At 44.4% G+C, this 21678-nt stretch overlaps 1 protein-coding gene across 4 annotated transcripts in view; it reads left to right on the forward strand.

Annotated features, from left to right (window-relative positions):
• FAM219A (family with sequence similarity 219 member A) overlaps positions 1-21678 on the forward strand; it is a 95754-nt gene that overhangs the window by 60056 nt on the left and 14020 nt on the right. For all 4 annotated transcript variants that reach the window (XM_017819017.1, XM_017819016.1, XM_017819018.1 and 1 more), the window contains exon 3: positions 20823-20925. In XM_017819017.1, the coding sequence (XP_017674506.1) occupies positions 20823-20925 (103 nt within the window). The remainder of the gene's footprint in view (positions 1-20822; positions 20926-21678) is intronic.

The raw sequence follows: 21678 nt of genomic DNA on the forward strand, positions 1-21678 counted from the left end.
AAAAATGGTTCTGACAGGCATATTATTGTAGATTAGTTAGAGGAGAAGTAGAGGGGCAGAAAGGAAGAGGTGCATGAGACAGGCTTGGGTAAAGAGTAAAGCCACTTAGAGAAACTGGAACAAAGCAATCACTGGAGTTCAGCAGAGAGCTCTAGGCAGGAGGGAGTGTGTAAGGGGGTGAGACAGAGGGAAGGGAAATCAGCATATCCCAGGAGCAAAACACAAGCACGTGAATATGGGAATGATGTGGCATGAAGTTCAGCAAATGACCTTGATTTTTGTGTCACTGCAATTTGCTTGATTTGTTATGGCACTGCACCAGGGCTTCACTGGCCTTTCCCAGCCCTCCACTGGGATACATTCACCTCTCTTGTGACACATTCCTGGGTCCCCCCACACCTCACAGGCCAACAGACTCACACCCATTCACATCTTGTGTTGTTCACTCTTGGCTGATATACCTTCAGATAGAAGGTCATGACAGAGGAAGCTGTAAGGTAATTGAATGATTTTTGAGTATTACCTGGCCATCCTTTAGCCACTCCATATTTCTACAGTACCTACAGATCTGATAGTCTAGGAAAAAGAGCTAGTCCAGAAGATCTTCTTCTACACAAGTTGTTTTATTTTGTATCGAGAATGGGACAAAGCATCTGGAGTGGGGGGGTTTCATGCCCGGAGCTGCAAATTACTGGTTCTCTTTGACCAACCATAGTCAGTCACCTCAAATATGAGAAGCACCTCAGTAGGTTGTGAGGCAATAAATACTACTTGGTCTAGCAAAGCCTAACCCAGCAGGCAGCACCACACAGTGGTCTGCTCAGAGGTCTCATTACACGAGTATGTATTAGTCTCATCACTGTTTTCTGTGAAGTATGTAGAAAGCTGGTTTAAAAGAGAGGTGTCCCCAAAGGTGATTTGCAGCTTGTTCCTGACATTAAAAAGAGTAACACCAGCTGAGATGATAAGGCTGCCTGCTCAGGTGTTGGTATCTTTAACAAAATCAACACAGAAAAGGGCAATAGTACTCTTTTCTGGCTTCTCAGAGCTCTGTGTCCTTAATGTAGGTTACACATGTTCCTCTGGCCCACCACAGTGCAACATTTCCCCAGTTCTGAATTACCCAGATATTACTATTTCTGTAATTCCTTCTGATGTCTCCACAGGTAGATGAGCTTCTTCATAGCACTCAAGGGAAGCAAGTACAGCCCAGTGTAATTAATGTAAATTGGCTCCAGAACAGACCACAGTATCTAAGGACAGTATTGGATGATTCATTTTTTAAATGTGTTTGATTTATTAATGATGAGCCTTAAACTGTTCCTGATAGTTAATTGAATTTGTTCTGATTTTTCAGTGATGTGGGCTCCCACTTTTGTCTTCTCTATGCTGCACACTCAGCTTTTAACAGGGAAAAGTTACTGTCTGGTTATTGAATGTAGGGACTAAAATGCTCCATCAGCAGATCAAGCTCTATTAAATAAAAATAATGCACACTTCTCAAGAGGGAAGGAGCAGGTGCTAGTGTAGTAAGTTCACTGCAATTCTTGGGTTTTAACTACTATCCTTATGCACAGAGGATGTTCACAGCACCCTGAAAACTTCACGTTGCTTCCCTGGATCTTAAGGATCTAAAGGATCTTAAAGGATCCTTTGAAGACTCAGAACTTAGATGAACACAGAAAATTTCGTGTGCCACAGCAGGAGAGCAGCGTAGATGAGGAGGTCATCCGTATCATGTGTCCTGTCATTAGCAGAGTCCTTGTTAGGTGAGGGTACCATGATGGTCTTGGATGCAGACTTCGTCTGAGCATGGCAGAGATACATCCAAGGAACCCTTCTCCTGTGAATCCAGGAACAGTCTTTGTTCCAGGCATAGCAGACGGTGTTACATCCAGCTGTGCACAGCAGAGTCCCGCTTGCCAGACCCAGCCAGTGGTGCAGCCAAAGCAGCACCTGCAAGGCCAAGCTCTGACATGGCAGGCAGGGAGAGGTGCCACATGGAATGGTGGAGAACAGCTGAGGTAGAAGCAGCAACCACAAATGGAGTACAGTTTTTGCCCAGTTAGCAATAGTCAAATTTCACCACATCCATCAATTTTGGTTCAGAGGTCTAGGGAGGAGGAATTCCCAAAAGCAGGGGGCAGCACAGAAGAAACCACCGGGGTTTCCTCTGTAGTTCTTCATGGAGGGAGGACTGTTTGAAGCAGGTCATGGAGCAATATGAGCCTATGCTAGGCACAGGCAGAAGAGGCTGTTTTCTATATTAGCAGACTGGTAGAAGCAGCTCCACTGCAGCTTCAGCTGTACTCAGCATCTCAGCCTCTTACACCAACCAACACCATTCTTTATGGAGAAGTTTTAGGACTGGGAATTAAGCTGCAGTGGAGATGGTAGGACTAGTTGTGCAAAGAGACCTCTGGATCTTCTGAGTCCTGACTGGGACTAAGAGGGAGCTTTGTTCCCTGACAATCACTACACCCCTGGCAGTAACAAGGCAGTGACCTCTCTGGGAAAGACCACAGTCTTCCTGCTCTGCTGTGTGTAGAAAGTCTCTGGCACTTCTCCTTTTCTTTCAAACCTCGAACTTTTGGCACTGGTCTTTTCTTGTTCTGCTTGGCAGGCATTCTCTATAAAGCAGGTCACACTGCAGGAAAATAAAGCTGTTTTTATGGATGCCATATATTTACCAAGGTAAGATTTTATTTAAGAAGTTATAAAGTCACAGCAGTAATTGGACAGTCTGATCCCATTTCTCCAGTTGTTAAACACAACTGTCAAAAAGCTTTAATTGCTATCTGAATCATGGCTGAATAGCTTGTGCTTTTATTGCATCACTCATGGAAATGAGATTATGAAGCCTGGTACTGTGCAAAATAGCTATAGTCTCCTTTTTGAAACATCTTCCAGAAGGAAAACCAGAAACTTTTCATCAAATTTTAAAACATCTGAGTATTTAACCTATAGAAAAGCATGCCCCATAGGCAATGTTTGTGTCCTTTCTCCAGGTCCAGTTACAAGGGGAAAGGTAATGTACATTCATGGCAGATAGATCCATCTCCAGCTTCACCTGTATAACCACTGTGATCTGTTTGTGTCTGCCTCCTACAAGTAGTAGACTCCTGTTCTCTCCATGCTGCTTTGCAAACTGCTCCTCTCCCAGGCTTCATCCTACTTTCCATATCAGTGAAATCATCCATCCTCACTTTTAGAGACTGTACAGCTGAGCCATTGCTCTCAAGGACTCTTGCTTTCCTTCCTCTCCATTGTCCCTTTCACCTGTGAACTCTGCCCAAATCTTTTTCTTTCTCTTTCTTTTCTTAACTCTCTTCCTTTTTTATCCCACTCCCTGGTTACCTTGAGAAGAGCTTGAATTGATTCAGCCTAAGTTGGAATTTTTCCAACTCTTTGTCTTGTAAACTAGCACTGTTTATAGCACAATAAAATAAATCCTCTACAGGGTTTTAAGGTAATTCTACTGTAAACGCAAAATTGTGACTTTATGTTTGCTATAACTTTGATTTTTTTCTACCTTGTGCTCTTAAATGGAAGACAATCCCCACTTTTTCCAAACAACCTACATACCTTCTTTTTTGATCACTGCTGTGAAATTGGTTCAATTAAGTCAGCAGGTGTTAATGTCTTCTGGAGGAATGATGCAGTTCTTCTGTCTAGCTCACCAGTCTGAAGCTCACGAGTTAAAAAGTGCTTTCTGCCGTGAGTAAACAGTGAGCTGGCTATGAGAAGAAGGTTTAATCACACTGGGTGTTTCCAAGCTGCGGGCTGCTGGCAGCTCCTCTGCTGCAACATAGCTCCCAAGCCACTCTGTGCCAGAAAACAGCCCCTCTCTGGCCCCCATCACTGCCCAGCCTGAAAGTAAGAGCTGATTTTCAAAAAAAAAAGGAAAGATTTCCTGTGATTTATTTTAAATACTGGTTGTAGGACTAGAAAATTGAGAGAAGTGTACAAGTGAGACAATTGAATAAGTTCATCTGAAAAAACATGTTTGACATATTAAATGACATTGCTAAAAATATGTCTTGAACAAGGCTAGCATATTTAATATTTAAAGTGATGCTGTCAAGCATGAGTAGTTTGAGTCCGTAATGGAGGCTGCTTTTAAAATTTAGATTTTCAGGGTTTGCTTATATTTTTTTTAAAGAAAAACAAGTATCCTGGGCTTAAACTTCCTAGTACACCCTAGCACTACTTTTTTTTTATAAGGTCAATAAAAGAACATATAACTGGTTGTTCCAAAACTCTTCACAGATTCATGTCTAATTCATAACATGGTTTTTGACTATAAAAAGTTTGGGAGACTCAGGTTCACAAAGCAGCTATGTCTTTTTTAGATACAGACTTTCAGCCATAACATGAAAGATTCAAGTTCAGTTTCTTTTTCTGCCTGAATGCTTCAACTGTCAGGTTGAAATGTGGCTTTATGCAGCCTCTGATCTGTTGGGCAAGGGGTGAAGCAAAATGTGAAAGCAAAACTTTGACATGGTTATTTCTGTGCAGGCAGATATCGTGTTTTTAGTTCTTTCCAGCTTACACAGCCAACGCACTCCTGCCGGTGTGCAGAAGAGCCACAATACACAACAGTCCTTGAATTTGACTTTGAGTCCTTTGGGTTTTCTATCCTTCATTGAAAGGGGATGACCAGCAACACAAGGAGGTGATCTTAGCTCCTTGGTTGGCAGTGTTTTTCTTTCCATCTGCAATTAAACATTCACGGGTACCTGGGAGTTTCCATCTCCCTAGGAAGCAGAGACATGGCTGAAAAGTCTGTGGCTGCTTTGGGTCTCGTTGACTAAGTGAATTGAACCATCTACAGGACATTCACCTGACCTAGAACCAGGCTGTAATCTCCTCTGCTTCAAGGCAGGGCAGATAGAAAAAGGGAAAAGGTCAGGAATAAAGAGAGCAAAAGACAGTGCCAGTTGTCTGCATTGACCTGGTCATGACCATCAGATGGGAGATGACCAGGATAATCTGGAGAGTTCTAAGGAGAGTGGAAAAGCTTCATGTGAAACCCCCTCTGTGCTATTGAGGAATGATAGCAACATGCCTGAGTTGGAAGTAAATTGCCTGGAGCATCAATTGCACACTTCATTCCCAACCTGCTTCTTTTCTCACCTTACAGAAATCCTTTTTCACCATGAGGATGATCAAGCATGGGAAAACTTTTCCCAGGAAGGTAGTATCATCTCCATCCTTGAAGGTTTTGAAAATCTGACTAAATATAAAGCTCTGAGCAGCCCAATCTGATACCAGAGCTGATGCTCCTTGGAGCAGGACATTGGACTAGAGACCTCCTGAGGCCCCTTCCAACTTGAAGTAATCCTGTGATCCTTTTTCTGCTTAGGACTCCAGTTACTTTTTTAGGTGTCGTATAGTTTCTACTCCCTACTGAAAAAAATTAAGTCCTCTCTAATTATTCTTTTGGGCTCCCAGCACAAACACAATTGGATTTGCAGAGCTAGATTTAGGTGACTTGTGTCCACTGGCACACAAAGCAGTCCTCTGGTATGTCCACTGGTAAACAAGAAAAACCCAGTTACTACTTGATTTTCACTTCATTATAAATATTCTTCTTTTTAAATTTTAATTATTGCTTTCTGTTCTTTCTCTTTAATTCACCAAATCTTCTTGTTTACAGTGATTGAATTTAAAAACGTATTAAAATTCATTTTCTCCTTTGCTTGTATTGCTTACTGACTCCAGTGCACAGGCAGGGAGATTTGTTCTCTTACAGATGTGTTTCCTAACTTGCATTTTGTTCATGGTTCTCAATGCTGAGTGATTTTTTATTACCTGCAAGCAGCTGATTTCTTGTACTATGTCCTAGGGCATTCACGGAGTGTAGTGATGGAATATTAGAAAGAAGAACCAAAATCAAGATGTTTGTGCATGTGTTTGTGTGAGGTGACAAGCTGCTACTAAGCTGGCTATACAACACCTCCATTTCTTAGACCAATTTGAGCTCTTCTTGGTGTTGGTGATGTCTCAACTAGACATTGGAAAAGGCACTTAGATTGGTGGAGGGATTTTTTTTTTTTTTTTTTTTTTATGTGATTTGGATTTTTGAGGGAACTTTGCAGAAAAAGACAGGACCCAAAGGCTGGCTGTCACACACCCTACCTGCTGCATGCCACCAACAACGTAAGAAAAGACAGAATGAAAAGAAAAGGAAATGAATCCTCCCATCCCATGTTTTTCCCTTTTGCATTACATGGTTTTTTTCCCTGTAGAACAGAAGAATGGATTTGAATCAGGGAAGATTAAAATCCACCCTGGAAGGTGAGGTTGGCTCACCTACTTTTAATAACTTGAAAAACATTATTTTGATCTTTTGAAGATTTTAGGGCAGGAGTGGAGGCAGTGAGCAGGTGTTCAAGACTGTTAAAGTGTGGAGGTTGCCTTGAGAAAAAGGAAATGTTGGTCTGTAGCAAACTGATGTGTTGTCTGTAGCCCAGAAAAAATAAGTTCTCTTTCATGGTCTTGGAGTTTGGAAAAAAGCTGATTGTTCGCAACAAAACATCTAACAAGGTTACAGAACAATACTAAAACTTTTCAAAGGCAGGATAAAACAAAAAAACAACTTGTCAGACCTTATAGACCAGGTATATAATCCAGAGGCAGAATCACAGAATTGTGAAAAATTAACCAGAGAATATTTGAGGCCCTAAAATTGAAGATTCATGAGCACATTTCTTCTGGTCCTTCACCTCAACAGATTATTTACTCTGGCTCATGAGTACTCACCATGTAGTTAGTGCTCAAAAGGCCCCTTAGCAGTGGTTAACAAGCAGGGCTGTGGAAAGGCTGAGTACTCTGAGCTGTGCTCAGTGAAGGAAATGAGGTTGTTGGGTGGAAGAAAAGTGTAAGCAGGGGCATGTCATGATATGTAAATGGACATCACTGAAAAACTTATTAGTCAGGGCAGTTCTTCAAAGCCTCTGGTGTCTGCTACACACAGATCCCTCTGCCAGTCTGGCAGTGCTAACATCACCCTGTTGACTTCAAGTGAAGACCATGGTCCTCAGAGATTTCCGTAGGGAAAGTGCCCCATAAGCACCATCTACGCAGGCACTGACTTTTGCTCTGTTCCTTCACTTGGAGACTTTTGGCATTTGGAGATTGTCGGATGTACCTGGTAAACACAAACACTCTCATGGTGATGCCTTGCCACGTCCCCAGCACCTTGCACTGTTGTTGTTAGATGTGGGTTGACCTTCATGAGCTCTGTTCCACATGATCAGGTTATGGAGCCAGTGGTGAATCCTAAGTACGATTTTTCACAAGGTCACCCAAAGTAAGCAGAGCACATTTAACACTGCAAGTAAAGAAAACCATATGTTCACTTTTCCAGCCACTGAGGCCTATCCAGTGAGCAAAGCGTGGTATATTTAACCCCCAAATTTATCTCTCTGTGTTACTGGAATTGGCTGTTGCAAAGCAGCCTCTCCAGAACAGACACAGCAGGGACACGTTGTTGGAAGTCTTGTTAATTCCAATTCACTGCTTTTAAGCATGAAATCGATGCAATTTACAGAAGAAAATACCTTCTGCCTCTGGTTTCCAATACAGTTCTCTCCAGAGGAATGTGGAAGAGTGATGGCTCTCTGTGCCTTTCCCACCAGACGTTGCTGCAGACATGACACTGTCAGAGCTGTTCTGACAGCTTTGTCATAGCGTGGTCAGGAGAGGAGATGGAGTTTGCTTTTCTTTATATTTTACTGGACCCTGGAGACCTGGTAGGAAGAAACCTTGTTTCTGTCATCAGGCTGAGTCAATATGACTTAAAGTACCCAGGGAACAGATGCAGGGGATAGAAAATTGCTAGTTTGAGTTGTTGTTCTTTTTGTCCTCATTTTTATCCCTGTGAGCTGCAAGTCAGGACATGTCTCCTCAGTCAGATGGCTTTGCTGGATTGTCTATTGGGTGATCAGAGAATGATGATTCTCATTCTCCCAGTGCACACACTGCCAGAGGAGAAACTGTTAAAGGCAGCTCCGCAGATTCCAGTGCCCCCAAATTCTGGCTTACGTGCCATCCCTGGAAAGGACAAGGCTGTCAGTCCCTGGGCTTCCTCCACATCTCTACTGAAGAGAAGCTAAAGGTTTTTTATTCCCCGAAGCTTGGCACTGCCCTTCCGTTCACCTCGTAAATGCAGCTGTTACAAACCACAAAGACCTGTTGAAAGCAGTGAGTATTTTCTGCCACCCTTTCCCTCTTCTCACAGCTTTCCCTAGTCCTTTTTCAGCACTGAGTGTGCCAGCATCATTGGGGTGGAGAGACCGTCCGGAAATCTGAGTGTTAAAGCTATTTCTGTTTGGATTTTGGCAAAAGCCAGGCTGCTTCCAGCATACCGTGTGTGAGAAAGAGATTCCAGACTTGAGAGAGTCCTCCTTGCATGTGCTTGAACTTCTTGCCTCTGGGGAACCGGTACCTCATTCCCACTCCTTGTCTCCTGCAGACATCCCAGTTCAGAGACAGTTTCTGATGTCACTTCAAAATGAAGTTGTCTTAAGGACAGATAAACCTGTCACCCTTATTTTCTGTCCCCAGGGTAATTTGAGATACAGTATGACCTAAAAGTTGTTGGTGCTTGTGTGGAGAAAAATAACAAGGAAAAAAAAAGACAACAGTTGATACTATGAGCCCTGCATGCAGTTGGTTGGCAATGGAAACCTGTGTTCTTGATTCAAATCAGATTATGAACAGGAAAATTAGTTTCTTTACAAGAATGCATAGCAAAAAGAAAAACAAAGCAAGCTTGTATCTCTGCAAAGGCTCTCTGAAATCCCACCATGCCTTAAGATTACAACCTCCTGCTCTTCATGTCTTTTGCTTTCAATTGGAGTCTGTAGGATTTAGTTCTTTGCACATCCTGCCTGCTCCATCAGCAGCCAGCCAGCATCTCCCCACTGTCATCTCCTCTTCCCTTCACATCTGCCTGTTCACCTGGCAGCACAACCTGACTGAAGGGCAGGCAGATCATTTCTTATAAAGTCCTTGATATATCCTGACCCTTATGAGTCCTTTATATAACCTGACCCTCCTCATTCCCCTTTTTCATGATTAAAGTCGGTCCGCTTCTGCTGTGTTTAAGTGTCTGCGTGTACAAAAGTTAAAGCCTCGTGTATGTCTTAATTGTTGAAAGATAATTCAAACTGAAGTTGAAACCAAGAGAAACAGTAAATCGTTGAAACACCTCCCATTCTAGCTGTCTGTAGTCCTTATGTACAGTCTCTTTTTTGTCTTAATTTCCTCAGGCAAGCAACTGCATCTTCTATACACACTCATTAGTTCCTTAGCTCTACTGCAATAAAGCCTTGCTTGCTGAGACCCTCAGGCTGTTTCTTTCCTCTTTTCTTCTACTCCTACAACTCTTCTGTTCCTTTCATCTCACCACAGCTCAGTCAGGCAGACAAACAGGTAGCTCTACAAAATAAACCTTATGTTTGTATACAGGTGGCAATTTTCGCTCTCAAATGTGCCAAGTGAAGCTGAACATGTGCATGCTGTGGCCCAACATATACCTGACCTAGGCATGCAAAGGGCATAAAAATCATGATAATTCTTGTATTGCTTTTGCATATCTCCTTCCTTTTCTCTTAGAAATGCTGTAGGAAATCCTTAGCTAATGGTCTTTTGATGGGCAAATCCAAGCTGAGATTTTTCCTCCCTTCAGTGCATACAGCTGGTCATTCAGGAGGGCAGTAAAATTGTTGGTCTGCCAGAATTTCTGCCTCACTGGTTCATTTAGGAGAGAGGGTCAGATAGTGGGGACTCAGCAGCTGCAGCATTGCCAACAGTCTCAGTGCTAAGGTGTTGAGAGTAGGCAGCTGAGAGGCAGAATCAGGAACCTCCTCTGCCTGCTCTTTTGAGGAGGTAGGCCTGTTTGCCAATCCAAAGGCATGAGTCTTTGCAAGATTAGTGGTGTGTGGAGTGAGACACAGTGTCTGACATTCAGTCATGGTCACACCTACCTCCCCTTTGCCTAAACTCCCATTTACAGACCCCCAAAAATAGTTTTAAACCTTGCTCAGGCCAGCAATGTTTTAGCACCCACCCTTTATCCTTTGGGGCTGCCTGTGGCCCGGCAGGAGCAGCACTGGGATAGCAGTGTCATAGCCTCAGCCCTTTGGCAGCTTGTGTTACCAAACCTCTTCTGAGCATTGCTGTCCCATGCACTGCCCCAGTAAAGCGTAACAAAGGTGTAAAAACCATCAGGATTAAAATACTATACCATGACACAAACTCATTGACATTGGAGTTCTATATTAAGAACTGTCACTATCTTTCCCAGTATGTTACTGCTTTCTTCAGCATGAGTCAGGCTTTCCCTGAGCCCCTTTGAGCTCTCCCTGCCACCGGAACTGCTGCTCCTTTGACAGGGGCTTCAGCTCAGCAGTGCACATATCTGATTTACAGCCCCAGGGCTCTGCAGTTTGGGACAGCATCTGCATCCCCCAGCCCTGCTTCTGCATCCCCCAGCCCTGCTTCTCCTCCTGCAGCACTCAAAGCAGCTGCAGCCAAAACCTTGTCTTTCATCCTGTCTCTCAAGCCTGGGGTTTCAGCAGGGACACAAGTTTTCTCTGGCCAGTCCTTTTTCCATCTGCCGCTGGAAGCATGGCTGTGTTTTGTCACCAGTCCCTTTGAGAGGTGTGAGGAAAAGGCAGTTGCCAAACGCTCAGCCCTGCACCTGTAAGGAGAAGGATATTAAGGAACATAAAATAGCTGGCAGCAGCATTCTGCCATCCCCTCTGCCATCCTCCAGTGGCTAACACCGACAGATAGGAGCCCTGACTGAGAAAGGAGACAGGGGATCCCATCCTTGAGGATGGGAAAAGGTGCAGTCATTTAGAATAGTTTGGGACCAATCTGCGAACTTAGGCCTGATTTCTCTACCAAAACAGGGTCGAGCTGGAGAAGAAAGGTGGCAGCACGCTGCCCTCTCTGCCGAGGCACCCTACAGAGAACAGATCACCCCCCAGTGAGCCCAGTCCTTCAGAGCATGAGCCAAAACACAAAGCCAGAGGTGAAGCCATGAGCTTTCTCTAAACTCTTTGCAAAGAGAAAGAGGAAAGGAGTTCCCACTCCTCCCTGAGGTGAGCCACCCACCCCAATCCAAATATCAAAATGACAGGCTAAGCCCTTTGAAACTGTACTTGTGAGGTCTCCAGCTGCCCTAGATAAACCCTGCATGCCTCCCTCTACAGCGTCTGGCAAGACTTCAGAGGAGAGGAGCGGGAGCCTTTGAGCTGCAGCCAGGTATAACAACCAGGCTGTAACACTGAGCTGTCACCAAGGGCCACTGTGCCCCAGTGATCTGACAACAGCCTCAGGTGCCTCCCCAACAACTCTTGCAGGTACTTCTGGAGCAGGAGGAAGAAGTGTCAGGGCATGCCACACACAAGGGCTCAACAGAGATCTCCAAGACCATAGGGGCCACTATCCCTCTGAAATAGAATTCCTGCCAGCCTAATTAATGAAAACTTAATCAGCAGATTGGTTAATCATAAACTTATTAAAGAACTAATTGAGCTCCAAGGCTGTGTGTCAAATTTCCAGACCGTGGCAGCCTCTCTAATGGAGGTATCAGGTCAGTAATCCTGTTAGGGGGGAGCAGGTTTGCTCTGTGGGACATCTCTGGCTGAGCCACTGGTGATCCAAGTACCCAGGACTGGGGGTCATTAACTGAATAGCAAGAAGAGGCACCCTGAGCTGTACATATCCTGTTCTCCTGTAGAGAATCATAGCAAACAGGCAATTCATCTAGTGAAACAATGCCTGAAAGTCCTCTTCTGGGGAGCAGAGTATTTGGAGGGTGACATGCCCTCCAGATACCCTGCTCACTAGTAATGCATTTTCTTTCCTTTTTCAGGAAAGAAAACAGTAGGTATTGTACTACAGAGCAGAGATTTGTCAAAGTGGGGTGAGGAGTATCCATCCATTCAGCCTGTTAAGCAGCCTGGTTGCCTTTCTCTGTCTGCTTTCATCTTGTTAGAGAGAAAATATGGAATTTTGTTTGAAGTGTACAGGTTTGTAGAAACCCAGTGCAGCAGATGATAAAGCAGAGTGGATCAAATATATGACATTTTGCTGCTAAATAAAGCCAGAAACATGGCTTGGACTGTCAGCTGCAGTGCAGTCCTCAGAAAAGTCCAAGGGTCCTTTCCAGACTCTATTTAAGTGGGTTCTATACAAATACACACTATACAATGACCTCCTGTGTAACCAAAGGCTGCGAGTATTCAGCTAAGCAAGTTTGTACTGTCACTCTCCTAAATACACATCATATTTACTACATGCATCAGTGACCTTAATGCTTCTTCACAGAACATCAGGACTCAGAATAAATGTGATGTAGGCACTAATATTAACTCTGTTTATCTGGTAGATGATGCCTTTAGCATAGCTGATGTTTCAAATGAAAAGAGTTAAATTGCACTTAGTAGACTCCTTTCTTTTTCTTTTATTTTCCTTTTTTTTTTTGTCTGCAACATCATTCAGCAGGGTCAAGTGAATGGCTTTGACTTAAACCTGTGTTCAGGTGACTAGAGATGATGAGGGAGCATTTCCAGATCTTTCCAGGTGAAATAACTTAATTCTCTTTGTCCCTTTAAAGTATGTTAAGAGAGAGAATACCTCAGTTTTATGAATTATATTTTGTAGAGATCTGTTTATAAAGTGACACTTTTTAGCTGGAGTTGTCAGGATACAAGTGCTTCCCCAGATATCTAGCTTTTTGCTTCTGACTGGCAGGAAAAATATTCTTTGAAAAGTACATGGAAATATCAAATAAGTCCCTTTCTGAGGGTAAACTTGGGAAAAAAAAATTAAATATAACCAGTACTATTCATATATTCCAGTTTTGACAGTGATAAATCTTTATATGCAGTATTTTGCAGCCATTAGGAATAAAAGTCTCAATCCTTTAAAATTAAGTGGGGAAGCACATGCTGAATGAGAACAAAACAAATGCCCTTCTGAGGTGGGAGCTGTGATAATAGATGCCTTTGAAATAAGTACAGAAAGGTGTTCAAAGATAAAGAGATGAATTGCTGCCTGCTGCTACACACTCACAACCTGTCTGAATAAAATGGCTGCAGAGACAGCTCAAACGGAGGACTGGGAGCAGCAATCCCGGTTCTCCGGTCCCCTGCTGCCACAGATGCTCTACATGGCTTTAAGGTAAACCAGTTAAATAGTTTCTACCAGCAGTAAAATACAACCTACTGTTTTACAAAAATGATTCACAATTGTGTTGTGCTATGAAGAGGGAAGATACTCTATGTTCAGAATAGTGGGGTTTTTTTCCCTGAAGTGTACAGCCATAAGGTTTTCACTGCTACATGTGTAACTGCAGTGAATGACCTGCTGTGCATACTGGCTGCTGCTTGTAGTAGCTCCTATACAAGAGATGAAGAGCTGCAACCTTGAATAAAGAGAAACAAAAACATTAACTTTGTACTCTCTAGGTCATTAACCGGTTCTTTGATCAGGCCTTCTTGGGAGCTGAAGGGGACCTAAAGCCACACCCAGACCACTGGTGTTTGTGCCAGCTCTCAGCCACTCCAAAGGCACAGAGCAGCAGCCAGACCAAGACATATGGAAATGCTGCTACTTGCATATTTAAAACCTGGCCCAAGAGGGACCATGGAAGGCAGATTCATACACCTGTTATTGCTAGCCAGTTCTCACAACTAAGAGCTAGAAACTAGAATATAGCTCGCTGTCTTCCCCAAGTCTGGCTGGGCCAGAAAAATAATGTGCTTCAGCTAAAAATACTGTGTCTCGCCCAAGCTGGTAGTTGGATGACTTAGCTGTCTGACCCCTGCTATCTGAACAGTCTTTTCTGAAACCAAGTGAAACAATCCTGATTCAGATGGCCTGGCCTGAATAATCAGTGCCGATGCCCAGCACGTATCAGCCTGAAACCATATTCCCTGTATTCACAGTAGGGGGCTGACCACCGACAGATCCTTTTTGTTTCTGCTGCTCCTGTTTAGTAAAAATCACGTTTCTCTCGCCTTTTTTTTCGATGCAGGGAGGCACAGCCATCAGCTGCACTAATGCCACACTTAACACTCTCCAAATCTCCCCAGGGAGCATGGCTGGCACTGGGATCACCATAGCCCTGTCACACAACTTTCTTACACCTTCCTTTCTTTACAGCCTGGAGGCAAAGCCCCTATTGATGTACATACCCTGAAATCTCTCCAAGTAGTGACAAAGTCCTCACTGACAAATACTCTCTGTCAGAGGTGAAAGGTAGAGAAGGTTTCAGTGTCAGCTAGATGCATGCTAATGTCCCAGAGCTAAGTGATGCAAGTGAGCTGAAATCAGGACTTGTGCTTGAGGAAGTTGTAGACAGCACTTCTTTCTTTCTCCCTCCATTTGCTCATGACTGTTCATTATTCAGCAGGATCTTAACAGAAGGATTAGTTTTATTTAATGTGTAATTTAAATTCTCAGCTTGCTTGAGAAGTTAGAATTCATCAGGGAGTCACTGCAGTCCTCAGCCTTAGAAACAGTTTGGCTGACTGTGGGAGACAGAGAGGGGAAATACATCCCAAAATCTCATCTCATAGACCTTGAAGATGCAAAAGTACAACTCTATCACACTGAATTAATTTCTCTTTGTCTTCCCCACTGCAGCAAATCCCATGGGCCCGTACTGCACTGTCCCCATAGCATGAAGCTTTGTGTCCTGGTCAGGCAGGTTCACAAGCAGTTGAGTTACTGAGATTCAGCCAGCAGCTCTCAGCAAAGACACAGGAGCAGTTAGTACCTGCCTGCTTCCACCTCACAGTGGCAAGGAAGCAAATCAGCCTCATCTGTCATAAAACAGCATTTGTGCCAATCAGGCTGCCCCAGCTGAGGGGGCTGCAGGTAGTCAAGCCCAGTGACACTGAGGCCATGGAATCCTAAGTCACTCTCCACCCATCACGGACTGATCATAGCCAGACTCACTTACCATCTTGAGACAAATGGAAAATGTGGATTTGCAGTGTCTGATCCTCCAAATAGTTCTTCAGCATAGTACAGGGTGATGTTCAACAGATTCCTGGGTTGTCTGCTTTGCCTCATGTCACAAAAGGGAGTCTCAAGCATATGGCTACTTTTGCCACTTTTGAGGCAGAGTTTAGGCAAAACCAAGGCCTCCCACTACATAGCCATGTGCACCAAAGAAACTGTTCAGCATTTCATTTTTAAAAAAACAGGAAGATGTTGTTAAAACTGGTTATGATTTTGTTTCAATGCTGAAACCAGGGAAGTAATTTTAAGGATGCATTCAAGTCTAATTTTTAATTTAGAGACATTCATGTTAAGTCCATTCTGCTTCCCGTGCTCTGTTACTATTTTCCCTCATCATAAAGCAGCTAGACGCATCCTGCCAGCTAAACAGGTAACCATTTTAAATTGCACTAAGTCATTTCAAGCAGTGCTTGAAATCATTCATTAGGGCTGTAGCTGTTCCCATGATAAGGGGAGAATTCAGCCCCTCTTGATTTAGACATGACTTTATCTCTAAAGGATGTTCCCTGTGGGGGTCTGCATCATTTGTCAGCATGCAGCTGTCTGCCCATCTGTCCTCAGACACATCCTGGATCAGGCAGGTGAAACCACACTGGAACAGGGATGGTTTGCTGAGTGCTGGTCATGCTGGGGCACTTTCTTATTGAGGACCTTTGCAGGCTCCTATAATAGGACACCATTGCCAGACAGGGAACAAGGCTGAGCCAGTTACAGTCCTGGTTGTGCCTGCAGTGTGCATTTCCTTTGCTCCTTTTTACTTACGTGTTATTCCTGCCTTACTGAAAGCTCCGTGAGCTGCTTTGGCTGTTGTGACCATTAGAGCTTACCTTGAAACAGCACTTGGATCAGAGGCTGAGTGGCTCAGATGGAGTGAGTGAGCAGCACAGGCTGGTGTGAGGCTGGCACAAAGGCAGTGGTTTATTCATTGAGCAGGTTCATCTCTCTTTAAATGATTATAATGTCATAAGGGGACAAAGTGTCTTAAAAATCAAGTGACAAGGTGGACAAGAAAGGAGGGGCAAGATGTGATGTGGCTGGCAAATCCAGACAAAAGGCTGTTCCCCATGCTGTTCAGAGCAGGATAGTGGTATTAAAAGGATCCTGAATCACCTCCTCACACACATACACACATAGAGGAATGCATTCATGTGCTGCTCCATGTGTTCTTTTTCTCTCACCATGTCCAGGATTAGGTGAAGTAGAACTGGTGAAGACAAATTCCCCAGCGAGTCAGACTGACAGCACAGCTCTCTGTTCTCCAACTTCTTCACTGAAATCCAAGTCAAGGCTGCTTTGCTCCACTGTAGTGGGTTTGTAACCTTCCCTGGGAGGGAAACGAAATTGGCATAGGTCACTTGATGTATATTTTACCAATAAGCTATTCCATATCATGTTATGTCAGCTCAGATATAAACAGACAAGAAGGAAACAACTCCTTCCTTCTCTTTTGGGACAGTTGCACAGGATAGACAGCTGTTCTTTGGAGGAGGAAAACACCTTTTGTGAGGACTTAGTCTTTATTGTCAGTCTTCCCTCTGTTTATAGTGCTTCTCTTTTTCTTCTCTGTGTAAATATAAAACTGCCTATAAAACTGTAAATATAAAACTGCCTTTCTCAGCGGTCTCGGTTTTACAAGTTTTTTTTTCTTTCCCCCCTTCCCTCCTCCTTTTCCCTCTGGAGGGGGTTGGGCGGAGTCTCGGTGGACACAGGGTGTTCAGCCAAGGTAAACAATAACAGCCACTCAAGCATGGAGACAGGTAGATTACCTGTGGTGGGCTGACCCCAGCTGGACAGCAGGTGCCTGCCAAAACCGCTCTGTCACTCAGCTGGACAGAGGAGGGAAAATGCAATGACAACGTGGGCTTCCCACGGGGTCACAGCCCCCTTTAGGCATCCACCTGCTCTAGTGTGGGATCCTCCATAGGCTGCAGGTGGATCTCTGCTGCCCCATGGACCTCCATGAGCTGCAGGGGAACCTCACCATGGTCTTCACCACGGGCTGCAGGGGAATCTCTGCTCCAGAGCCTGGAGCAGCTCCTGCCCCTCCTTCTGCACTGACCTGGGTGTCTGCAGGACTGTTTCTCTCACACATCCTCACTCCTCTGTCTGCAGGTTTTTTCCTCCCCTTCCTATGTTATTGCAGAGGCTCTACCACCATTGCTGATGGGCTCCCCATGGCAGGTCCATCTTGGAGCTGGCTGGAATTGTCTCTGTCAGACATATGGAAGCTTCCAGCAGCTTCTCACAGAGCCCACCTCTGCAATTCCCCACTAACAAAAACTTGCACACAAATGCAATACATCACCCAACACAGTAACCTCGCTAATGATCAGACAGGATCTTCAGACCCCTAATTGAACATATTTCTTAATGTCAGAGGCACATGCAGGCTGCTTCATGCCCTCCCAACCTCCTCTGCTCTGTCCTGTTTCTTCAACAAAGTGTCTCTGGAAAATTAGTGACAAGCCAGAAGGAAGCTGGATTTGGTTAAAGCTGCCCTTCCCCAGCTCTTGCAGCCCTGCTGGTATTGCTGATGGTTGCTGTTGTCTCTGCAAGCCAACACACCTGTACTCTCAGTGTTCTTGGTCATCTGTAGCTGTTTCGTGGGAGGGGGGATGACCAACCGTGTCTGAGTTTGAGTACTTTACTAGGTACAATGGTAAAAAGTAGAACAGCCAAGTGAAATGAAAGCTAAACAATTTATTTTAAATACTTGCAAATGCCATGTGAAGAGCATCACTGGGGCTCTGCTGTTACACTGCCAGTAATTACTGATTTCTCTGAAGTAGCTGGAGAGCAGCTTAATTTCATTCTGACTTTTCCCATCTCTGAATCTCTGTCCTTCACCTTCCTGTATTAGCTTTTCATCCAACAGAAAATTCACCAAACATGAAATAACCAGTGACTGGAAATCAGTCTTCCGTTTTTTCATTTCTTCTTGTGTGTCCCATTTTCTCTGTGTTTGGCAGGACTGCCTGTTAGCAGAATCCCAGAATCCCAGAATCCCAGAACCACAGCATGCGTAAGGCTGTAAGGGACCACAGTGGGTCATATGGTCCAACCTCCCTGTACAGGCAGGGTCATCCCATGACACAGGATTGCATCCAGATGATTCTGGAATGTCTGCAGTGAGAGACACTCCATACTTTCTCTGAACAATCGAGTCCAGTGCTCAGTCACCCACACAGTAAAGAAGTTCTTCCTCATACTCAGGTGGAACTTCCTGTGCATCAGTTTCTGCCCGTTGCCTCATGTCCTGTTGCTCAGCACCACTGAGCAGAGCCTGGCTCTGTCCTCTGACACCTCCATTCAGATACTTATCTTCATCTCTGCTCCAGGTTGAACAGGCCCAGCTCCCTCAGCCTTTCCTCCTCTCACCTTGTCTTTGCTGGTTATGTGTCTGATTGCGGATTTTGTGAGAACTACTTTAATTTGTGAAATTACAGGGGTTTGTTAAAATATTGGACTCTGAAAGTAATATCTTTAGAAGTGCCTAAATCAGTCGCGTTTCTTAAAAGGACTCAGGTACTTAGAGTTTGGGAATTTGGCCTTCAAACAAACATCTGGGAAAACCAGATGAGCTGAAAGCCAGGGAAGGACCTCACTTGCCTAGAAATGGGGTTCACAGACTCCACTGGCTATACCAGGAAGAAACACCACACAGAAAATGGGCACTGAAAACCTCCATCCTATGTTCTGATGCACCTGATGGTTGGTGTGCAAGGCTGGAATTTATAGCTCAGAATTACTGGAAGAGATTGGCATCCAAAAGCTCCCTTGGGTGATGATAGAAGTATCAGTAGTTCACAACACTTGTAAGGCTCAAATACTAGGTTTCCATGCCTTAAAACCTGATGTGACTCATGCACATCTTCACCACCTTCCAGGAGCTTGTTCTAACACACTGGGACTGAGAAGGCCTCCCGCTGCCCCTGGAAGCCAAAATCGCATTTTGACCACCAGGGACTCACACTTCATAGCATTCAACAGGAAGATGAACTGTTGATTCACATTTAAGAAATTTGGCTGTGGATACAAGCATAGATTTTCCTACCACACTCACATTGCACTGGGATTGTTCACTCCAAGCCACTAAATAATTGAAAGGATTAGATAGAAAAGCTCATGTCATTCTGACCCACACGTTGCAATTGGAATCAGTAATAGAGTAGAAATGGTCACGGAGAGACCTACTGGAGAAAAAAACATGGTTAGTAAAAGTCCAGGTTCATCAGCTGAATGAGTAATCTGAGTTGGAGAACAGCATTAGTGCTTGTGCTGAGGGATCAATAAAAAGGAGAGAGTGCTGGCTCATTTAAAAGGCTCAGGCAGGCCTTACCTTCCATGAAAGAAAATGAAACCTGTACCCTTGTTTCTGAGTCAGGTGTCTTTTGTGGGTTATACAGCCTCCTAAAGCATTGGCAGCTTGTCTCAATGCTGTGTATTTGTGGTCAGCACTGAAGCTTCTGATGTAGATGGGTGGAAATTGAGTTGTATTTAGTGTTGTAAATGTTTGCCTCCACAGAGCCCCACTTTATCCCTCTCTGGACAGCAAAATTCAAGCAGCCTGCAAAGTACCATGCTTTTATTATGGAGACAATCAATGCATTTGCAAGTTCCAGTACTGAGAAATTACTCTGATTTAAGGTTTTGACTTTAATCCTTTATCAATCTCTTAGCTGTTCATGCCAGAGGGATTTATTAATCCAATCCCTTTCCTGCCAAGTTCCGTGAGCGTTTATTGGCCTCCACTGTCATCAGGAGCAGGACTGGGCATGGTTTGTACTCTTCTCTCCATGTTCCTCATCATCACAGTCTCTAGGCATCTCTGCTGCTTGCTTCTCCCTCAAAAAAGGCAGCCTTGGGCATGTGTCCCCCTGCTCTGACCTGTGAGGAAGGGACAGAGTGGCCCACCTTGAACTTGCTTACATAGTAGCATGTTGCTTTTCCACAACAAGCAGGAAAAGCTGCTTTTCTCTCCAAGGGGAAATAAAATCTAGAAAAAAAAAATCAAAAAAAATCAGCACAATTCACAGCCTGTAGGGGAAGCAGAAGCAAAACAAATTCACTGTTCAGGTTCCTCAGCAAGCAGTCTGGTATTTTTCAGGCATGCCATGAAAATAGTTTCCAACATTTTGTCACACTCTGGAGAATGTTTTTAACCAGTCCCTTTCCTGCTATACTGGCCCCATGCTCAGCTTTTGCCTACAAGCCTTGTCTGGCATTGCAGGATGAGATTGGGGCAGTTGGCCCAACTTTTGCAACTAATTGGTGACTCAACCCAGTTGATTTTCCACAGGAAACAAGGCAAGACTTTGAATCAGAAAATTTAATATTAGTTTGTATGAAAATCCATCATGCCTGTGTTCCTATCCCTGCTGGAGGCAGGACCATATCAGTACAGCACAGTATCATGCAGCAACCAGCTGCAGACAGGGACCAGGTCTCTGTCCTTTGTCTGCTTCCACTGGGTCTCATCCAGAAGCTCCAAGACCTTAGAGATGAAGATTTTAGTGTGTTGATGTCAGAAGCTGCTGTGAGTGAATTAGCTGTGAGTATATTAGTTTTAGCCCCTGGTGACCTCTAAGAAAGTGGAACACAGCTCATCTGGCCTTTGCAGTGTCCCTCCAAAAGAGACGTAGAGCTCAAGTCCTTTGCTATTAATTCTGCTATGCTTTTTGCCACTATCAAATCTGGATTTCTGTAGCTGTATGGTGGCCAGCTAGGCTGTTGCCCTGATTTTGCTTTTGCCCTTTGTGTCTCATATGCAGAGAAGCAGAGGGAGCTGGCTCGGAAGGGCTCCCTGAAGAATGGCAACATGGGAAGCCCAGTGAATCAGCAGCCCAAGAAGAACAATGTGATGGCACGAACAAGGTAAAGGACTGGAAAAGTACTCATAGCTGTGCTCTAAGCTGCAATACCTGGGGAATTAGGGTGATCAAGGACAATGTTTGTAGCCAGTTGCCTACTGCCAGACATGCTGCAAGAGCAGTGATGGCCCTTCCCGGAGCTGGCAGGCCCAAGTGCCCTGTGCTGTGTTGCATCGCGTGCCCTGGGAAGATGCAGGGACAGCTGAGCCCAGGACCAGTGACAGTGCAGCCTGCAGAAGGCAGAGGCAGCCCATCCTAGTTGAAATCAGGGGTTTGATAGGGCTGTCTTGCAGGTTCTGGGTAGTCTCATGTAACACTTAACCCTGCCAGCAGGAGAGGTACAGAGCTGCTTCGTGTAACAAACTAGCTTAGAGCTTAGTTCTGCTTTGACTGCTTTTATCACAGTAGTTCCACTGCTCCTTTTTGATGGTGACCCCTTCCCCATACTGACTGATTTAATGAAGGCTTGTAAATAATCTGTCTCTCTGTGCCTTGCTATACACCTCCTCCACCCTTGGAACAGCAGGGTCATGTTTTACTGGAGATGCTTTGGCACATCTCTGTATGATATTATCAGACAGTGCTACAAACTGCTGTAAACAAAGACATTCCTTGATGAATATTTTCTTTTAGAGTATTTCAATTTTTTTCCACAGAAACTTCAGTACACCAAAATACTACTTACCTACATTCAGAAGGGAGGAAAGCCCCAGAGCCTACATGCTGCTTTAATCTAGCAGGATTATGTGGTGCTAGA

Source organism: Lepidothrix coronata, unplaced genomic scaffold (genome assembly GCF_001604755.1).
Source record: "Lepidothrix coronata isolate B3197 unplaced genomic scaffold, Lepidothrix_coronata-1.0 Scaffold72, whole genome shotgun sequence".
In the NCBI taxonomy this organism is placed as follows: domain Eukaryota; kingdom Metazoa; phylum Chordata; class Aves; order Passeriformes; family Pipridae; genus Lepidothrix; species Lepidothrix coronata.